General features: G+C 48.1%; 1 protein-coding gene and 1 long non-coding RNA gene across 3 annotated transcripts in view; both read left to right on the top strand.

The window, feature by feature from the left end:
- The first annotated feature begins 428 nt into the window (after positions 1–428).
- ARHGAP23 (Rho GTPase activating protein 23) overlaps positions 429–17506 on the top strand; it is a 171861-nt gene continuing 154783 nt past the window's right edge. The window contains exon 1 of one of the 2 annotated variants that reach the window (XM_083582343.1): positions 429–452. In XM_083582343.1, coding sequence (XP_083438469.1) covers positions 444–452 — 9 coding nt within the window. In that variant the 5' untranslated portion in view covers positions 429–443. Of the gene's footprint in view, positions 453–831; positions 1039–17506 lie in introns of those variants that run through there. The other variant, XM_083582341.1, reaches the window with a different exon arrangement.
- On the top strand, positions 13321–17344 carry LOC310747281. Its single transcript, XR_014540919.1, has 2 exons — positions 13321–13699; positions 17107–17344. It is a non-coding gene; the product is annotated as an uncharacterized lncRNA (long non-coding RNA).

Here is a 17506-nt window from a genome sequence, read left to right as displayed (position 1 = left end):
GACTGCTGCTGCTGCCAGTCAGTGCAGAGAATACTGAGAAACCCAGTGGTCTGACTCAGTATATGGCAGCTTCCTATGTTCAAGGGTGGCCAAGAGGAGGCCTCTTAGCATGCATTTGGTTCCCCCCAAGATTTGCAAAAGGGGCATGTGTTGATCTTTCTCTCGATTGCGGGTTGGGGCGCGCGCGTGGATTGAATGCAATCTTTGTTTGGGGTTGCCAAAGACGAGGTCTCAGGAGAGCCTATGTGGGGGGTAGTGGTGGGGTGTGTGTGTGTGCGGTCGTTGCATTTGGCGAGCGGGCTCTCTGGAAGCACGGCTTGCTTGCATCTGTATGGAACGGGGGAAGACAACAGCTTCACGGGTTGCTACTACAGGAGGGGCTGGGCGGCGTCTTGGAAGACCATGCGTTTTCTCTTCCGCTTTGCAAAAGATGTGGAGCAGCGATGACTGAGGTGGGGATGGGGCTTTATTGCATCAGTCTTTATTGCATGGGGGGTGTTGATTTTTTTTGTACTACCCCCCCTCGTTGTAGGTTGTTTATGAATGGGTTGATGATGATAATAGCAGCTTTACGGGTTGCTAAGGGAGGGGCAGCAATCCAACAGACCTGGCGTTCCCCTCGGTAGATTTGCAAAAGGTGGGGTGGGGTGGGATAGAGGCAGAATTGCATCAGGCAAGCAGACGGCGGAGCTGGGGTGGGAGGGGGCGCTGCCTGTCTTTTCCCTCCCTCAGCCGGTCTCTCTCTCTCTCCCCCCCCCCAACCCCATTCCCCAGCGTGCAAAAGAGACAGGAGCCTCCTCACATGACCCTCTCCCGGCTGCGTCTTTGGATGGCTGCAAGTGGGGAATGGGCAGGGAGGGGCCACGGCGTGGAGACAGACAGACCGAGAGACAGGCGGCCACAAGGGGGAGGACCGCGCGCTCTGCAGCTGCGCCCGCCGCTACCGGCGCCGCTTCCCGGGGCTTCTCCTCCTCCTCTCCCCCATGGGTCGCCCCGGCGCCGCCCTTTGGAGACCGTGAGGGGTCCAGCATGGAAGAGGTAAGCGGGGCCGGGCGGCAGGCGGCTCTGCCGGGGGTGGGGGGCGGAGGATCGGAGCTGGCGGCAGGGCGTGGTGCTCGCTTGGATCTTTCCGATGCTGGGGGGCTGGGGCTGTATTTGCGTAGGACGTGGAGTGGGGGGGGGTCAGTTGTAAAAAGGACCGCGGGGTGGGGTGCCTGACTTTTCCTGGGTGGGGGAGGTGAGGGTTTGAGAGAAGCATTGCAACTCCGGGAGTAACGCGTGGGGCTGGCGGAGAGGAGGGTGTAGGGGGGATGCTGGTTGTAGGGCGTGGGGGGGGGCGGCTGGCGCTTGGCGCGGCGGTGGGGTTTTAAACAGGGTGGGAGTCTAACAGGGAGGGAGCCGCGCGTTAAGGTGCGAGGGAGAGCGTGCGCGCGGGGGGGGGGAGGATGCGCCCGCGTTTGGGGCTCCGGGAGAAGCTTTGGCTCGGGGTTATGGGGCATTCCGTGGGGCCGGGCTGAGGCTGGCGGTGTGGCGTGGGTTGCAAAAATAAATAAAAATAAAAATTAAAAGTGGATGCGAAGAGAGGCCGGTGTGCTCAACGCTGGCAAAACCCGAGCTCTGGGTCTGGTTGGGATACAGGGCGAAAGAAGGGAGGGGGAGATTTAATTTTCTGGCGGGGTCTGTGTGGGGTGGGTAAAATATTTTTCATTTTCTGGGGTTGGGCTGTTCCCAAGGGCAAAGTATCTTTGGCTGTTTTTTTGTTTCGGGGGGAGAGAGAGAAATATCGTGGCGCCTTCTAAGAGAGGTTGTCACACGTTTATTCTGGCGTCGCCTCGTGTGGGCTGGCATCCACTTTGCCAGGAGAGTACGAGGATCGTGTGGGGTTTGGGGGGTTATTCAGGGGTATGGCTGTGTGGGGCAGGGTTGTCTGTGCAGTAGGTGAAAGGCAGAGATCCGTGGGGGCCGCCGTCGCCAAGGGAAGGAGCAAGGAGTTGGAGGAGGCAATGGATCTTCGTGAACGATTTGGGGTTTCGCAGCAACCCTGGGTGGGTCTGTGGGGTGCTGAGAGTCAGGCAGTGCTAGTGGGTTAAGAGGTAGGATCCTTGGGGTGGGACATGTGTGTGAGTTGCACAATATGGGGTGCAGTGGGTGTCTGTGTAGAGGCAGTGGGCAGGTGATCAAGAGTTGAGTGTGGGGCTGGTGCAGAAGGTTGGGGTACACAGAGCTTGTGTACAAAAATTGGCGAGTAGCAGAATTATTTGGGACATAAGGTGCTTTATGTGGGGCTGGCGATCACCCTGAGGGTTACAGTGTAGGGTCTGGATATTGGGAGTCCAGCAGGTGCTTTGACAGGTGGAACTAACAGGTATAATTGGGAAAGCTGCAGGTCAGTGCCCAGCTAGCTCAGTATGACTGGCAGTGGCTCTCCAGAGAGTCAGACAGGGAATATTTCCCAGCCTTGTGTTAAGAAGCCAGCGAGTGAACCTGTGACCTTCTGGATGCTCTGTCACTGAGCTATGGACCTCCCTTTTATTGTAATGGAATGACATTTTTTAATCCCCAGACCAGCATTATACAATCTGATTCCCTTTAGATGTTTTTGACTACAAGCCCCATCATCCCTGCTGATGGAGCTGATGAGATTAGTAGTACAAAAACATCCGGAGGGTAGTAGGTTGGAGAAGACCAATTTTTACAAAATATATGTACTGGAGTACAGTTGGCTGCCTGGGGCCACAGGATTCACCATAGATCGGTTGGCACCCTGTGCAAATACTGACCCGTGTATCTATCTTTTTCTGGCTCTCTGTGCCTCCACCACCATCCTTCATGTTTATACCTATTTAGGACCTTTGGTTTTGGTGCATGAAGAATCAGTCTGTTTGGTTTCCCTTTAAAGTCTGGAAAATTCCTAGTCTGGACAATTCCTACTCTCTTTATCAGTTTCCACAATGCCCCTTCAAAATGCTACGTGTGATAATTTCTCACTGGCCTGCTTTCCCCACCCTGTTGCCCCTAAATGTGTTTCTGGTCTTCTGTGAACCTTGAGGTCCCCCAGAGAACTTGCTAATGCCTCCCATTTGTGTGTGGATGGCCCTGTTTTGGGTCACTTAAGGATCCCCACTTGGAGAATGAGTTTGTTATTAGGATATGCTACATAGGATTAAGCCTTGGTATTCATTTACTTGAAATGGGTCCCTAAAGTGTGGCTGCTGGCTCCCATTTCAGTCTTTCAAATGGCCTGCTGCACATCCTTCTTAATTGTGCATTCGTGATGACTTGTGCTCATGATGGTACCCAGGGCATTTATTCGTGATCTCACTTTCAGTGGTGCCTGCAGAGGTTTCAGGTTGGGAATTCGTTTCCAATTAGTCCGGCAACTTCCTGCTGAAATCTGTACCCATCGCAAATGTTCCAGGGTTCTTTTGTGTCTGACGTTTGTCACACTGTAGTGCAAGAGTGCCTCTCCAGACAGCAAACACAGGGAAGCATTGCAGAACTACTAATAAAATGGAACGATGTGTGGATTGTCCAGTATAAATCTACCTCGAATGCACCGTTGTTGCATCAGTGACATGCTGTGGAATTCATCTGCAAAAAGGCCGACCAGTTTGGAAGCACCCAAAGTTGCAGATTACTCACTTGCTGAAATTTGTTGAGTGAGGTTCTTTAATTCTCCCTTCTCCGCTCTAGGATGGATCCTTGAACAGGCCCACACCTTGGTGGCAGTGCTGGAAATTCAGATACAAAACCTAATTGCAAAACTTAGGTTACGGTCACCACAATGGAATGTCTAAGTGCGTTTTTTGCAGTGGAGTTTATTTCAGATCCTTCTCTTAAGTGACATTTTGCTTTCCTCAGTTGCCATCCTGGCATCCAGAGATCTCCATATGGTCGCAATTGGTCCTGCACCAGTTGCAAAATGCGCCTGGCTAATTTCTAACACTGCTCAGTGGTGGGCTCCCTGCCAGTTACCAGAACTCATGACCCTCTTCCTCACTGTTGCCGTCCACCCATCATCCTTCTTCAAGCAAACATAGAGGGAGTAGGAGGCACTGTTGCTGCTTGCCTTCCTTCTCCCTTTCAGATAGCGGTGGAGACTGGTTCCAGATTCGGGGTGGAGGCAAGCGTGATGGTGACTTGCTAAAGGCAGCTTGACTGAGAGCCCCCCAAAACCTAACCCATATTGCATCTCACCACCTGGAAGAGGAATAAGATGGTTGCAGATCAGCTGTGGTGATCCGTCCCCCTTCCCTGTTGAGGGCTATATTGATTCAGAGATAATATGTCAAAGGCGGTGGATGGGGTTAGGATTGCTTCTGCTCCCTCCATCGGCCTGGTATCCCATTACCTCCAGGAACGGAGCACCTCCCCTCCTGGGGAGAACATTGCCGGTCCAAAAAGCAGATAAAAACAATTGTAAACTCTAATGAAGTTATGCCACTAGGTGGCTTGGATGCTCCCTGCAAATGCTGATACAGCACCTAGTCTGTTTCGGTCCATTCCCATTTTTGTTCTCCTTGCCCCTCCTGTCTGCTTTCTCTCTGTCCCTCCACCCAGAGGTTAGGTTCCCCCCCCCAACTTAAGGTAAAGGGACCCCTGACCATTAGGTTCAGTCGTGGCCGACTCTGGGGTTGCGGCGCTCATCTCGCTTTATTGGCCAAGGGAGCCGGCGTACAGCTTCCGGGTCATGTGGCCAGCATGACTAAGCCACTTCTGGCGAACCAGAGCAGCGCATGGAAACGCTCTTTACCTTCCTGCCAGAGAAGTACCTATTTATCTCCTTGCACTTTGAGGTGCTTTCGAACTGCTAGGTTGGCAGGAGCAGGGACCGAGCAACGGGAGCTCACCCCGTCACGGGGATTTGAACTGCCGACCTTCTGATCGGCAAACCCTAGGCTCTGTGGTTTAACCCACAGCGCCACCTGCATCCCGTCTGCATCTTGTGCACACAAGGGACACTTGAAAAGAAGTGAATGTAGTCTAGGTATTATGTAGGGCAGCTTCATATGGGGTTGAGTGAGGGTCCTGGGTCTCTAAAAGAGGTCTGCAGGCAGGGCAGGCATCTTCCGGGTCCAGGAACACTATTGGGCAGAGAATGTATTCCTTTTTTTGAATTCCTTTGCGGCTCACTCGGTCGTACTAAGACGTGGCATTTTCCATTATTCCGAGCATTTTGCATGTATTGCCACAGCAACCCTTGCAGCAGTCCGGTAGGAGAGGCTGGTGTTCTGTTGGAGCGGAGGCTGATGGATAGGGGCTCCCATAAGGCCAGCTATGTAGTGTTTTCGAGGCTTGAGATGAGACTGGAACTGGCCCCTCTCCCAGATCATAGCTTGTTCTCGTAGCCACAAGATGACCCCAGCTATTACCACAAATCACGTATAATGGTTTCTCTCCTGATCTCTGGGAACTTTGCTTCCCTGCCTCCCCTTCTTCCAAGCTTAGTTAGTTTGTTTATTAAACGTATATCCTGCCTTTTCCAAGAAACTGTTCAAGGTGGCTAATGTTCTGGTAATGGTGCAATGCCCGGTTCAGTGATAGAAAGAAAACCCTTTTGTCCAAACATTAAAATTTCATAAAACCCTAGGAAGAATAATTAGACCAGCTCTAAAAATTACACCAACTCGCCACCCTTAAAAGCTTACCTGAATAAAAACACCCTGTAGCGGTAAGGAGGGGATGTTTGTGGTTTGCCTGGTGTGCGGAGGGGAGTGCACTTTGCGCATGCTCAGTGGAAATGCATTCCCGCTGCCAATTCGGCAGAGAGCGGCGTGTTCTGTATCCCAGCTGCTAATGCATTATATGAGAGATAATATGTAATTATATATTGGAGAGCGGCTGACTCTGTATCAGCTTCTGAAACAGATGCCAGGGCCCAATGGCACTGAGCTCATTCTCCAGGGCAGCATCTGATGTCGAAATGCACACTTCCTTGTTGAAGCTTCCTTGCAGATGATGATAATAATATTAAAAATAAAAATAAAAATAATTATTTATACCCCGCCCATCTGGCTGGGTTTCCCCAGCCACTCTGGGCAGCTTCCAACAAAGATTAAAAATACATTAAAATGTCACACATTAAAAACTTCCCTGAACAGGGCTGCCTTCAGATGTCTTCTAAATGTCAGGTAGTTGTTTATCTCTTTGACATCTGATGGGAGGGCATTCCACAGGGCGGGCGCCACTACCAAGAAGGCCCTCTGCCTGGTTCTCTGTAGCTTTGCTTCTCGCAGTGAGGGAACCGCCAGAAGGCCCTCGGCGCTGGACCTCAGCGTCCGGGCAGAATGATGGGGGTGGAGATGCTCCTTCAGGTATACTGGGCTGAGGCCGTTTAGGGCTTTAAAGGTCAGCACCAACACTTTGAATTGTGCTCGGAAACGTACTGGGAGCCAATGTAGATCTTTCAAGACCGGTGTTATGTGGTATTGGCGGCCGCCCCCAGTCACCGTCTAGCTACCGCATTCTGGATTAGTTGTAGTTTCCGGGTCACCTTCAAAGATAGCCCCACGTAGAGTGCATTGCAGTAGTCCAAGTGGGAGACGACTAGAGCATGCACCACTCTGGCGAGACAGTTTGTGGGCAGGTAGGGTCTCAGCCTGCATACCAGATGGAGCTGGTAGACAGCTGCCCTGGATACAGAATGTGTGTTGCTGTGTGTTCCACTACGTCAAACCCTGCCTGTACTTTTTTTTGTTTTTTGTTTTGGTAAAAAGAGATTCTGGGACTCTTTTATCTGGGCATCTAAAGCCCCACTCCAAAGAATACTGGGAACTTGAGTGTACCCTTCATAGAGCTACAATTCCCAACACCCTTAAAAAACCAGTTTCCAGGTTTTTTTGGAGAAAGTCATTCGGTAGAGCACAAGACCGGAGGGTTGTGGGGGATATTTCTTATCCTCATCTCCTGTCCCATCTCCCTTGAAAAGATTATTCTGTCTCCTGTTTATATTTCATAGACAATTTAGGGGTAGGGATCATCAGACAATTACAGTGGTGCCTCGGAAGTTGAATGGAATCCGTTCCGGATGTCCGTTCGACTTTCAAAGCCAAGGTGCGGCTTCCGATTGGCTGCAGGAGCTTCCTGCAGCCAATCGGAAGCCGCGGAAGCCATGTTGGACATTCAGGTTCCAAAGAACGTTCACAAACCAGAACACTCACTTCCAGGTTTGCGGTGTTCGGGAGCCAAAACGTTTGACTCGCAAAGTGTTCGGGATCCATATAGGTAAGTGTGTGTGTGAGAGAGAGAGAGAGAGAGAGAGCGAGAGCGAGAGAGAGCGAACGAGAACTTCAACCCACAGACCATATCAACAGTAAAATACAAAAGCAAAAAGGAATTGCAAATTTTGAAATATAAAATGTAATGCTGTGCTGTGTGTGTACAAAGTTGCGTATATTTCCTTATTTCACAAACTTTACATTGCTTCCGCTCATTCTGGGGAGAGAGCTACTCCCTCTGTAACCACTGGAAATCCTGCTGGGCCTCCCCGCTTCTCTGCACATACACTTCCGAATGCTTCTGGAGGCATTTCTCCATACTTCCAACCCTTTCTAGCCATGAGGATTAGACACACTTAAAAACAAATAAAACAAAAACTGCTGAAATCTAGGGGACACATATTTTTATTGTGCTTGATAAACTCTGGTGTTGGAGCTATCGTATAACATTCACAGCTCCAGATAAAACAGTAAACTCAAGGTGATAGTTCTCATGTAACCATCGTTATCAAGGGACTACGTCTGGAGGGGGAAATGTTTGTTGGAACGTGGGTGGCCGAACTGTACATCAGTGTGAGTGCATATCGCATTCTGCACATGGTTACAGGTGCTCCATTTCCTTTCTTCTCCAAAGGGAGATCTAATAAACAGGAGTTGTGATTCCTTTCCCCTTCTTGTATTGCTATTCTGGGCTTTTTCTGATGGACCGATAAGTATGGTCAGTTCTTTTGTTAAGACCCTTTGGGTGCCCTTGTGCCCATGGGGTTATTGTGATTTTGGAAGAGGTTTGTTGTAGAAAGGAACTCCAGAGTTGCACAGGTGTGCCCGTTGATCTTCTCATATAACAAGTACTGTTTTTTTTAATTATTCTGAACAGAAAGAAGAGGATGTTGCCACGTCTCCTGATTAAAGGAACAGCTCCTAATCAAGCTAGGTTTAATCTCTGAAATGAGGCATCGCTGCTTCCATTTCTCTATTACCTTGGCACCTAATCCCTGATTTGTTGAGAACTGATACACGGGTCTGAGCAAAATATGTTTTGCTCGTGTTCAAGGACACCATTATTATTATTTTCAGATTCTCCTAAGGCGTTAAATATGGATTTGGAGACTTAGGCTGTGCGCACGCTGCTCCATTGAAGTACATCTGAGGCACATTCTATCCCTCAAAGAACTCTGGGCACTGTAGTTTGTCAAGGTATTGCTGGGAATTTCAACTCCGTAAACAGGCAGTGGTTTTCAACCAGTGTGCCGTGGCACCCTGGGGTGCCTTGAATGATGGTCAGGGGTGCCGCAGGCAACGCTGGCCTCTGTCCCTCTTCCCTTCCTTTGATTCCCTCACGTCTCTGCCTCCCAAAGGGCTTGCACAGCTGTTTGTTGCAGCTGCTCCGGCTACAAGGTCCCCAGGTGAATGGTGCCTCTGGGGCTGGTCAGGAGGTGCTGGTTGCCAGGAGCTGAGGCAGCCTTGGAGCAAGCAAGCAAGCAAGGGAGCAAGCGAGCCCAGCCAGCCAGTTTGCCAGTGCTTGCTGTTGGTAATAGACAGACAAGTCCCAGGCCCTTGTGGGGCAGTGTGAGGAGGCACCTCTCTTTGAGGAAGGGGGGGGGCAGCTCAGAGACCAGCGGTGGCAACAGCTGCCCAAAGGACTCCCAAGGAGAGGGGAGACGAGAGGAGGCTGAGGGAACCCTCCACAAGGGAGGGTGTTTGAAAAGGGGTGAGAGGCTGTCAGCTCTGTAGGCAAGGGGTGACATAACTAGGTTCATGAGCCCCACAGGGGTGTCGCAGAAAGGATGTAGTTGGTCAAGGGAGCCGTGGACTCAAAAAGGTTGAAAACCTCTGCTGTACTCTAAAAATAACAGATTGGCAAATCAAATTACAGGAATTGGTGGAGACAGCTCAACTGACTAGTAAACTCAGAGGAAACTCAAAGCAAAAATTTGCAGAAAAATGGGATGGCTATAGAAGATATGTTCAAAAATACAATAATAGTTTTGACTCTGTGCTAGCATTCGAGTGATAAAGGAACTACCATATTTTTCGCTCTATAAGATGCACCAGACCACAAGACGACCTAGTTTTTGGAGGAGGAAAACAAAACAAAACAAAAATTCTGAATCTCAGAAGCCAGAACAGCAAGAGGGATCGCTGCACAGTGAAAGCAGCAATCCCACTTGCTGTTCTGGCTTCTGTGATAGCTGTGCAGCCTGCATTCGCTCCATAAGACGCACACACATTTCCCCTTACTTTTTAAGAGGGAAAAAGTGAGTCTTATAGAGCAAAAAATACGGTAAAAGGAGGTGGACAACAATTAAGGATTTATTATGTTTTTAGAATGTGTTGGAAAATTTATATAGAAAGCTTTATTGTTTTGTGTACATTCGATTGTAAGATAAAATATATGCAAAGGGACTTGACAGGAAGTCAAAGTTGAAGAAAAGATTTTGGAAGATAAAAGGGGAAAAATATTTACTTTCATTATTATCATTTTGTGTGCGGGTGTGTGGGTGTGGGTGTCTGCACATATGTGTGTTTTTGTATGGAATGTTTGGGAGGAAATAAGACTGTAAATAACAAATAACAAACTAAATATTGATGTATGTAATTTTTATTTCTTAATTATCTCTAGTGGTAGTATGGCTGTGTTGTGTTTTGTAACATAAAATCATTCAATAAAAATTATTTAAAAAAAGAAAGAAAAGAAAACCTGCTGTAAGGGATCAAGCACAGAGCCAAGAATTCTTTGAGGAAAAGAATATTCCTCAAAAGGTATAGTGTAAACACAGCCTATGGCTGCAATCCTAACCTCACTTAGCCTGGGGTTAATAGAACTTGCTCCTGAGTACATACTGGATTCAATAGCATTTGCTCCTGAGTAGACGTGATTCGGCTTGCAGCCTGAGCTTGACTGGACTCGGAGCCTGGGCTCTGCTTTCATCTCAAGAAGCATATGCTCTCACTCAATCCCCTGTGTTCTTCCCTTATTATTGAAGGCCTGATTAATCTTGATGTCCCTGGAGATGCTGTGGGCGTGGTCTGCAGGATCTGCTGCTGTCTGCAGCTCCTCCTCCTCCTCTGGCTTTCAGGCAAACAATTCCTGCATTCCTGCATTTTTCCTCCCTCCTACCCCAAACTCCCTGGATTGGATAGTTATTGTCTTCATCCTAGCTGGCGACCACAGCTGCATGTAGGGCAGCTCCCCTGCAACCCCAATGTATACTTTAATCCCTGTGCTTCTTTTCCTCCTTTTCCTGGCACCCTTAGCTGCAACTTGCCCTATTTTGAAGGTTGTTTGCTGCGATTTTAGGTAGGGGTGGAAAACAGACCAGTGCATCAGTGACTAGGATCCATTTTCCAGATTTTTCCACCATATGGTCTCTGCTTGTTTGCTTCTGCTCTTATGCATATTATTCCTGCTGTTATTTAACCTCAAGGTTTCAGAATTGGGGACATTGTAGAAATGAACTGATTCCTATTCTCCTGGGTGATGTTTTTTATATTTCCAAGGTCTGAGAACCTAGGAGTGTTCGTCTTTGGCTGCAGAAGGGAGTAGGGGAATGTGGCCTTTCCAATGAGCAGGCAGCACATCTGGATCGGAGAAGCCCAATATATTTTGTCTCCCCCTACCTATTTTATCCTCATAGCAACTCATGAGGTGGTTTAGGCTAAGAGACACTGACTGACCCAAGGTCACCTTGATGAGCTTCAATGGCTGCGTTGGGATTTGAACCCTCGTCTCCTAGGTCCCAGTCAAACATTCTAACCACTACACCACACTGACTCTCGGAAGTACTAGGAGCCTGGCTTCTACTGGCTGCTCAGCAGAGCAATCTCTTCTGTGACAGTCCTGATGTGGACTTGGGAGCTGCTTTTCCCTGAGACTCTGCAGATAATAATAATAATATTTTTTTTGGAATAGCGCAGGAGGAGGAGGGGAAAGAGGGTGAAGAAAGGTGCTCTTCTCATCCTTTGGACCTCATGGGAAACTTAGCAGATCTGCTGCACATGGAACAAGGTGTGGAGAAGGCACCTGAATGGGACACAGCTATGGGCAGCCTGAGGAAGGGCCATTCACCTTTGGGCCTGCCCATAAAAAGCAAGTCTAGGGTGCCAGACGAGGGCAATGTCCTCTGTTTCCAGGAACTCTTCTTGGTTATGAGACTTTTGTGGGTGAGCTGAGAGTTTGTTTGGATCCTGGGTGATAACCCAGAGGCGGAGAGGGAGGGTGTGTCAGAAGGAAAATGAATTGATACTGATTTATATAAATCAGTAACTTGGTATTAATGTGACATTATTATATGCAACTGTGTATTTTTGCAATATTTTGTTGTCTGTTGTTGCTTCAGTTTTCTGTATGTTCTTTAGAAATTTGTTAAATATTAAGCAGTACGTATAGAAATTAAACGAAGGATTTGTCCACACTTTTGCTTTTCCCGTGCCTAGAAAGCACGGGTCTCAGCAGTTTACTATTTGCCCCGCCGCTTTCCCTGAGAAAACCTGCTCTTTAACGCAGATTTGGCACAAACATCAATCCAGGGAAAACCCAGTTGCCGTTTGCTGATTCAGCGCTAAAGAGCAGGTTTTTCTCTTAACTTTAATGGAGAGCTGAGCTGGTAGACAGAGCATAAGACTCTTAATCTCAGAGTCGTGGGTTTGAGCCCCATGTTGGGTAAAAGATTCCTGCATTGCAAGGGGGGTGGGCTAGATGTCTCTTGTCCAGGCATAGGCAAACTCGGCCCTCCAGATGTTTTGGGACTACAACTCCCACCATCCCTAGCTAACAGGAACAGTGGTCAGGGATGATGGGAATTGTAGTCTCAAAACATCTGGAGGGCCGAGTTTGCCTATGCCTGCTCTTGTCCATTATAACTCTACAGTTTTATGATTCTGTTATTCTAAGTCTGGATGAGTCCTCACTCTCGAGATAGTTACACCAAGCAGTGCTGGTGGACAGCTCTTATGGGCTTCATTAGACATCTTGTTAGATCATATTTGTTTTGGAGGGATGGGGAATCTGTGGCCCTCCAGGTGCTGCTGGACTACCCTGGTAAAAGGGTAAAGGACCTCTGGACAGTTAAGTCCAGTCAAAGGTGACTATGGGGTTGCAACGCTCATCTCACTTCAGGCCGAGGGAGCCGGCGTTTGTCCACAGACAGCTTTCCGGGTCATGTGGCCAGCATGACTAAACCGCTTCTGGTGCAACGGGACACCGTGACGTAAACCAGAGCGTATGGAAACACTGTTTACCTTCCCGCTGGAGCGATACCTATTTATCTACTTGCGCTGGCGTGCTTTCGAACTGCTAGGTTGGCAGGAGATGGGACAGAGCAATGAGAGCTCACCCCGTTGCGTGGATTAGAACTGCTAACCTGCCGATCGACAAGCCCAAGAGGCTCAGTGGTTTAGGCCACAGCGCCACCCGCTCCCCTTCATGCTGATTACTGGCAGCTCAAAAGGTGGGCTGTGGTCAAGCAGGATCACGGTGCTTAACATAGTCCCAAACAGGTGTGAAACCTTGGCACTCGCTGATCCTCTTCCTGCCTTCCCGGTTTCTGCTCCTAGCTTACCACTACAGTGGTACCTCGAGTTACAAATGCCTCAGGTTACAAACGCTTCAGGTTACAAGCTCCGCTAACCTGGAAGAGTTACCTCAAGTTGAGAACTTTGCCCCAGGATGAGAACGGAAATCCTGTGGCAGCGGCAGCAAGAGGCCCCATTGGCGAAAGCACGCCTCTAGTTAAGAACAGTTTCAGGTTAAGAACGGACCTCCGGAATGAATTAAGTTCTTAACCTGAGGTACCACTGTACCTGAAGCACCACTTTAGCTAATGGGGCCTCTTGCTGCTGCTGTACTGCCGCTGCACAATTTCTGTTCTCATCCTGAAGCAAAATTCTTAACCCGAGGTAATATTTCTGGGTTAGCGGAGTCTGTAACCTGCAGCGTATGTAACCCGAGGTACCACTGTACAAGGTTAAATTGCCTGTGAGGAGGAAAACTCCGCCTGCTTCTCTTTTCAGTTGTGTAAGTTGGGGTGGGCAGAGACCACCCCTTGGTCATGTAGCCCCACTCCTCCTCCTTTAGCTAAATCTAGCGAACTTCCAGTCAAGATGGCGTTGAGCCAGGTAGCTGGTCCTGGAGCTCCCAGACAACTCAGTTTTAATTGGGCTTAGCTTGTTTTAAATCAACTATTTTTAATGTCTAAAAAGTGGAGGGCAGATGACGGTGGAGCTAAATCTAGCATCCCGCCCTCCCCTCTGTGATCATGTTACAGAAGCAGCCGTGGAGTAATATAATGGAATAATAAGCAAATGTGTCTCAGGGTGTGGCCTGGAAATGCAGGAGGCCACAATTGCCTTGCCAGAAGAAACGCAAGGCCTGCGTCTCCGTCTGGTCAGTGCCTGGACGGGTGCTCACCAGGGACTTGCACATACCACAGGTTTCCAGCATGTGGTCAGCGGCCTGCTGGTGGTCCACAATCTTCATTCAGGTATTGCATGGCACGTCTGTAAAATTGCAATTAAGAAACATAATGTGCGGTGCATTCCAATGGCTACAACAGCAGGGGGGAAATGTTGTTAGATGGGTCTGCCGAGACCTTTATATGTTAGAAACTGAGATGTGAAAGCTAGGACTAAATGACACCTTAAACCTAGGTTATGGCGGCTGCAATGGAGTGTCTACGCATGTTTTTTTATAACAAGAATACAAAGCTGAAAATGAATGAACTGCAGCTAAAATATTATGTTCATTTTTCACATGGTCTACTCCTTCCCCTGCCCAGTCCCTAATATTCTTAAGAGGGTCTCTTCTGCAGGCTTCAGAGAGTAGCTGGAAGTGGGGAGGCAGAAAATAGTCCTCCTTTCTTTCCACTCTGCAGTTTTCATCTGAAATCTTAGGCGCAGTACTGAAATTCCCTGTTGCAAAATGCACCTAGAACAATGGGAGTTTCGAACACTGCTTTATCAATGTTCAAGTGATCTGTAAGGGGGGAAATAAAAGTTTGAGAACCACAGGCATAGATGCCTCACTGGGTTCTGTGGTGGAAGAAAAGTGGAGTCTAAATGTCATAAATAAAAAGAAATGAGGCAAAGTGGCTTTCCCTTGTTGACACTTAGAAGCTGCTGCCTGAGCCCTGAATTAAGAAGCAAGAGCTCTGCTGCCCTGAAGGCCCAAGCAGCACTCTTTTCAGAGACAACTTTGTGCGAGACAGCAGGCTTACGAAGTTATCTAGGTACGATAAGAAAATGTCTTCTGCAATAATCCTGAGAGACGTGTACAGCGCAAGGGGAGGGGGATTTGGGGCTGGCCTTCTCCCCATCGCGTCCTTGTAGGTTTTAAACCTGCTCCACCTATGCTGATGGCATCCTGAGAGGACACGTTTTACAGTTCATAATGGCGCTCTCGGATTGCTGCTGAAGTTTATTGCACAGCTCCATACTGCAGACTTCTGTTATTGTTATTAATTATTATCATTATTTAATGTGCATTTTGCCCTTCATCCGAAGATCCCAGGGCGGTTCACAACAGAAAAATACATAATAAAACAAAAACAAACCAGTAACCCCGCTCCCACGTGCGCATTTAAAAAGCCATAGAACGTTAATCAGCCAAACGCCTGGTAGAAGAGAAACCTTTTTGCCTGCTGCCTAAAGATGTGTAGTGATAATGCCAAGTGAGCCTCCTTGGGAGAGCGTTGTACAAGTGGGGAGCTACCACTGAAAAGGCCCCGTTCTTGTGTTGTCATTTTCTGGACCTTCCATGGAGCGGGGGCACACTGAGAGGGGCCTCAGATGAAGATTGCAGGGTCTGGGTTAGTTCATACGGAAATAAGTGACTCTTGAGATATTAGGGTCCTGAGATGCATAAGGCTTTGTAGGTCAAAACCAGCATTTTGAATTGGGCCCAGAAACTAAGTGGTAGTCAGTGCAGTCAGGCCACGATTGGTATTATGCGTTCAGACCATTGCTCCAGTTTAACCATCGCTCTTGTCTAGACATGCACAGAATTGGTTGGCCCTTCGGGGACAGAGACTGTGATTTCTGCAATTTCTACAATGGGTAGCAGATGCAGTGATTTCTAGGTTATGTCAGACTACATCTCTGATCACCCCTCACCATTGGGCATGCTGGCTGGAGCTGATGGGGAGTTGAGAGTCCCAGGGACATCTGGAGGACACGATGTTGGCTGTCCCTCTGTATTTCATCTTGCAGATGCTTGGACCTAGCAGTTCCTCTTCATGGGAGCTTGTCAGCATCATCTGGGGCCTCTCCAAACCGGGTTATTTTTTAAAATCTCTTTGGCACGTGTGTTTTGCAACATGCCATTTACGCAATAATAGTGCATAAGTGGCTGCTTCTGTTTGTGCAGAATCACAATGCCGTGATTTCCAAAGGTCTTTAGACCTGATCCTGTCTTGGTGGTATTGGTGGTGGTTTGGCTGTAAATAGATGCTCAGTAGTTAATCATCAGGCAGCAGCAATTTTCGTTAGGTCAAGAAAGCCCTCCAAAATATGGGTCAGCATAAGGTATACATAAGCCTTAATCCACCCTTGCCTTCTGTCTCCTGTAAGAGAGACCACTCTTAGCCTCCCATGCTCTTGTCAGCTGCTTTCCCTTGTTTATCCAAGATTGCCACTGATCTGAGCCCTGGTCCTTAGTAACCCTTTCAGAGCCATTCTGATGCGATGACAATAAAAGAAAAGAGAGAAAAAAGGGTTCAAGCTGCTCAGCAGCTCCTTTATCCTGTTTTCCCCCCTTGAAGGAAGAAATTTCCATTATGAATTCTTCCCCGCCTGAAAATAGGGCAGAGAAGATAGGACAGGCATGGTTGGGGTGAGGAGGAACCAGGCAAATATTTAAAAAGTCGGGAAAAGGAATGTGTTTGCTTCCTCCAGGCCCCATGTGGGTGGCGGTTGTGGCACATGGAACAAAAGCCCCAAGATTGTAAGTGGGAGCAACTTAGGATAACGTGCTCTTCAGTTTATTTTTATTTTATTTTATTAGCAGTTGGTTAAAGTAGTTTTGTTCAGGTTTATGGAGAGCCCTTTAGTATCCCCACCTCTTGTGACAACCAACGTAAGACTTTGTTATATGGCAAGATAAATGCAAATGCAGAAGGCAGTAAGAGCTGTTGACTGGACTTGTGCCAGCAGTGCGGAACATCTGTGGACACCCAGATGTTGCTGATTCACAGCTCCAGTCACCCCTGACCATTGGCCATGCTAGCTGATGGAGGTTGGAAGTCCCACAACATCTGGATGGCCACAGATGTTCCCCACTGCCAGCACAGGTTACCGAGAACAAAAGTGTCTACCTGCCCTCTTCCTACCTTGCTCTTCAGGATGCTAGTTATTTCAGTAAGAAGTAATACTCTTTGAGGAAAAATAAATTCAAAGAGGAAATCATCCTTCTTCTTCTTCTTCTTCTTCTTCTTCTTCTTCTTCTTCTTCTTCTTCCTCTTCCTCTTCCTCTTCCTCTTCCTCTTCCTCTTCTTCTTCTTCCTCTTCTTTTTATCTGGTGATTGACCTTAGCTACTGTCTGAAGCTCTAGTGCATGCCAGAAGTTTAGCCTGTGCATCACAGATACACCTTTGATATGTCGATCTGAAATAGTCTTGCTGCTTGTCTCTCCCACCTCAGAGATGCACTCATGGGCCATTACATTCCTTCCAGCGCCGTCTTATTTCCAGTCCCTGTTTCTCACTGAGTACACACTGAGCTTGCAGCGAATGTCATCTCGCTTATTCTTTTGGAGTTGATAACCTTCCTTTTTGTTATGTCCCCGTTCTCCAAAGCAGACTACTATTAAAACAGCTTGGGAGAGAAAGAGAGCATTTAAAGCCGCGAAGATAAGGCGTCCACTGTTTCTATTTATTTATGAGTTTGTTTCTTCCAGAACATTCTTCTGCTGCCCTTCAAAGCTCCCGGGGCGGCTTGCAAAAGCCGGGAAAACAATATCGAGCGAAACGATAACATAGAACACAGCAGAAGAGTGAAACTCGAGCGGAGTGATTATAAAGCACAAGGCAGCGAATAGCTGGCTTTTTGTTGGCCTGTTTCTCTGACTTTTAAACTTTCTATTGGCAGTGTTGTGTACTTTTTAAAAACGTTGTTTTATGAGGGGTGGTGGTGGTGGTTAAAAAAGGAAAGCACTTTTGATATTTTAATAAACGTTATAATAAGCATTATCAACCAATAAGTGCTCTGACTGGCAGTGCCTCTACAAGGTATCGGGCATAGCTGCTTCTAACAGCCCAGCAACCTGAGGTGGTTTCAATCATTTGAGCAAATGGAGA

This window comes from Podarcis filfolensis (genome assembly GCF_964270895.1).
Source record: "Podarcis filfolensis genome assembly, chromosome: 13".
Lineage (NCBI taxonomy): Eukaryota > Metazoa > Chordata > Lepidosauria > Squamata > Lacertidae > Podarcis > Podarcis filfolensis.
This window is presented reverse-complemented; position numbering and strand designations above follow the sequence as displayed.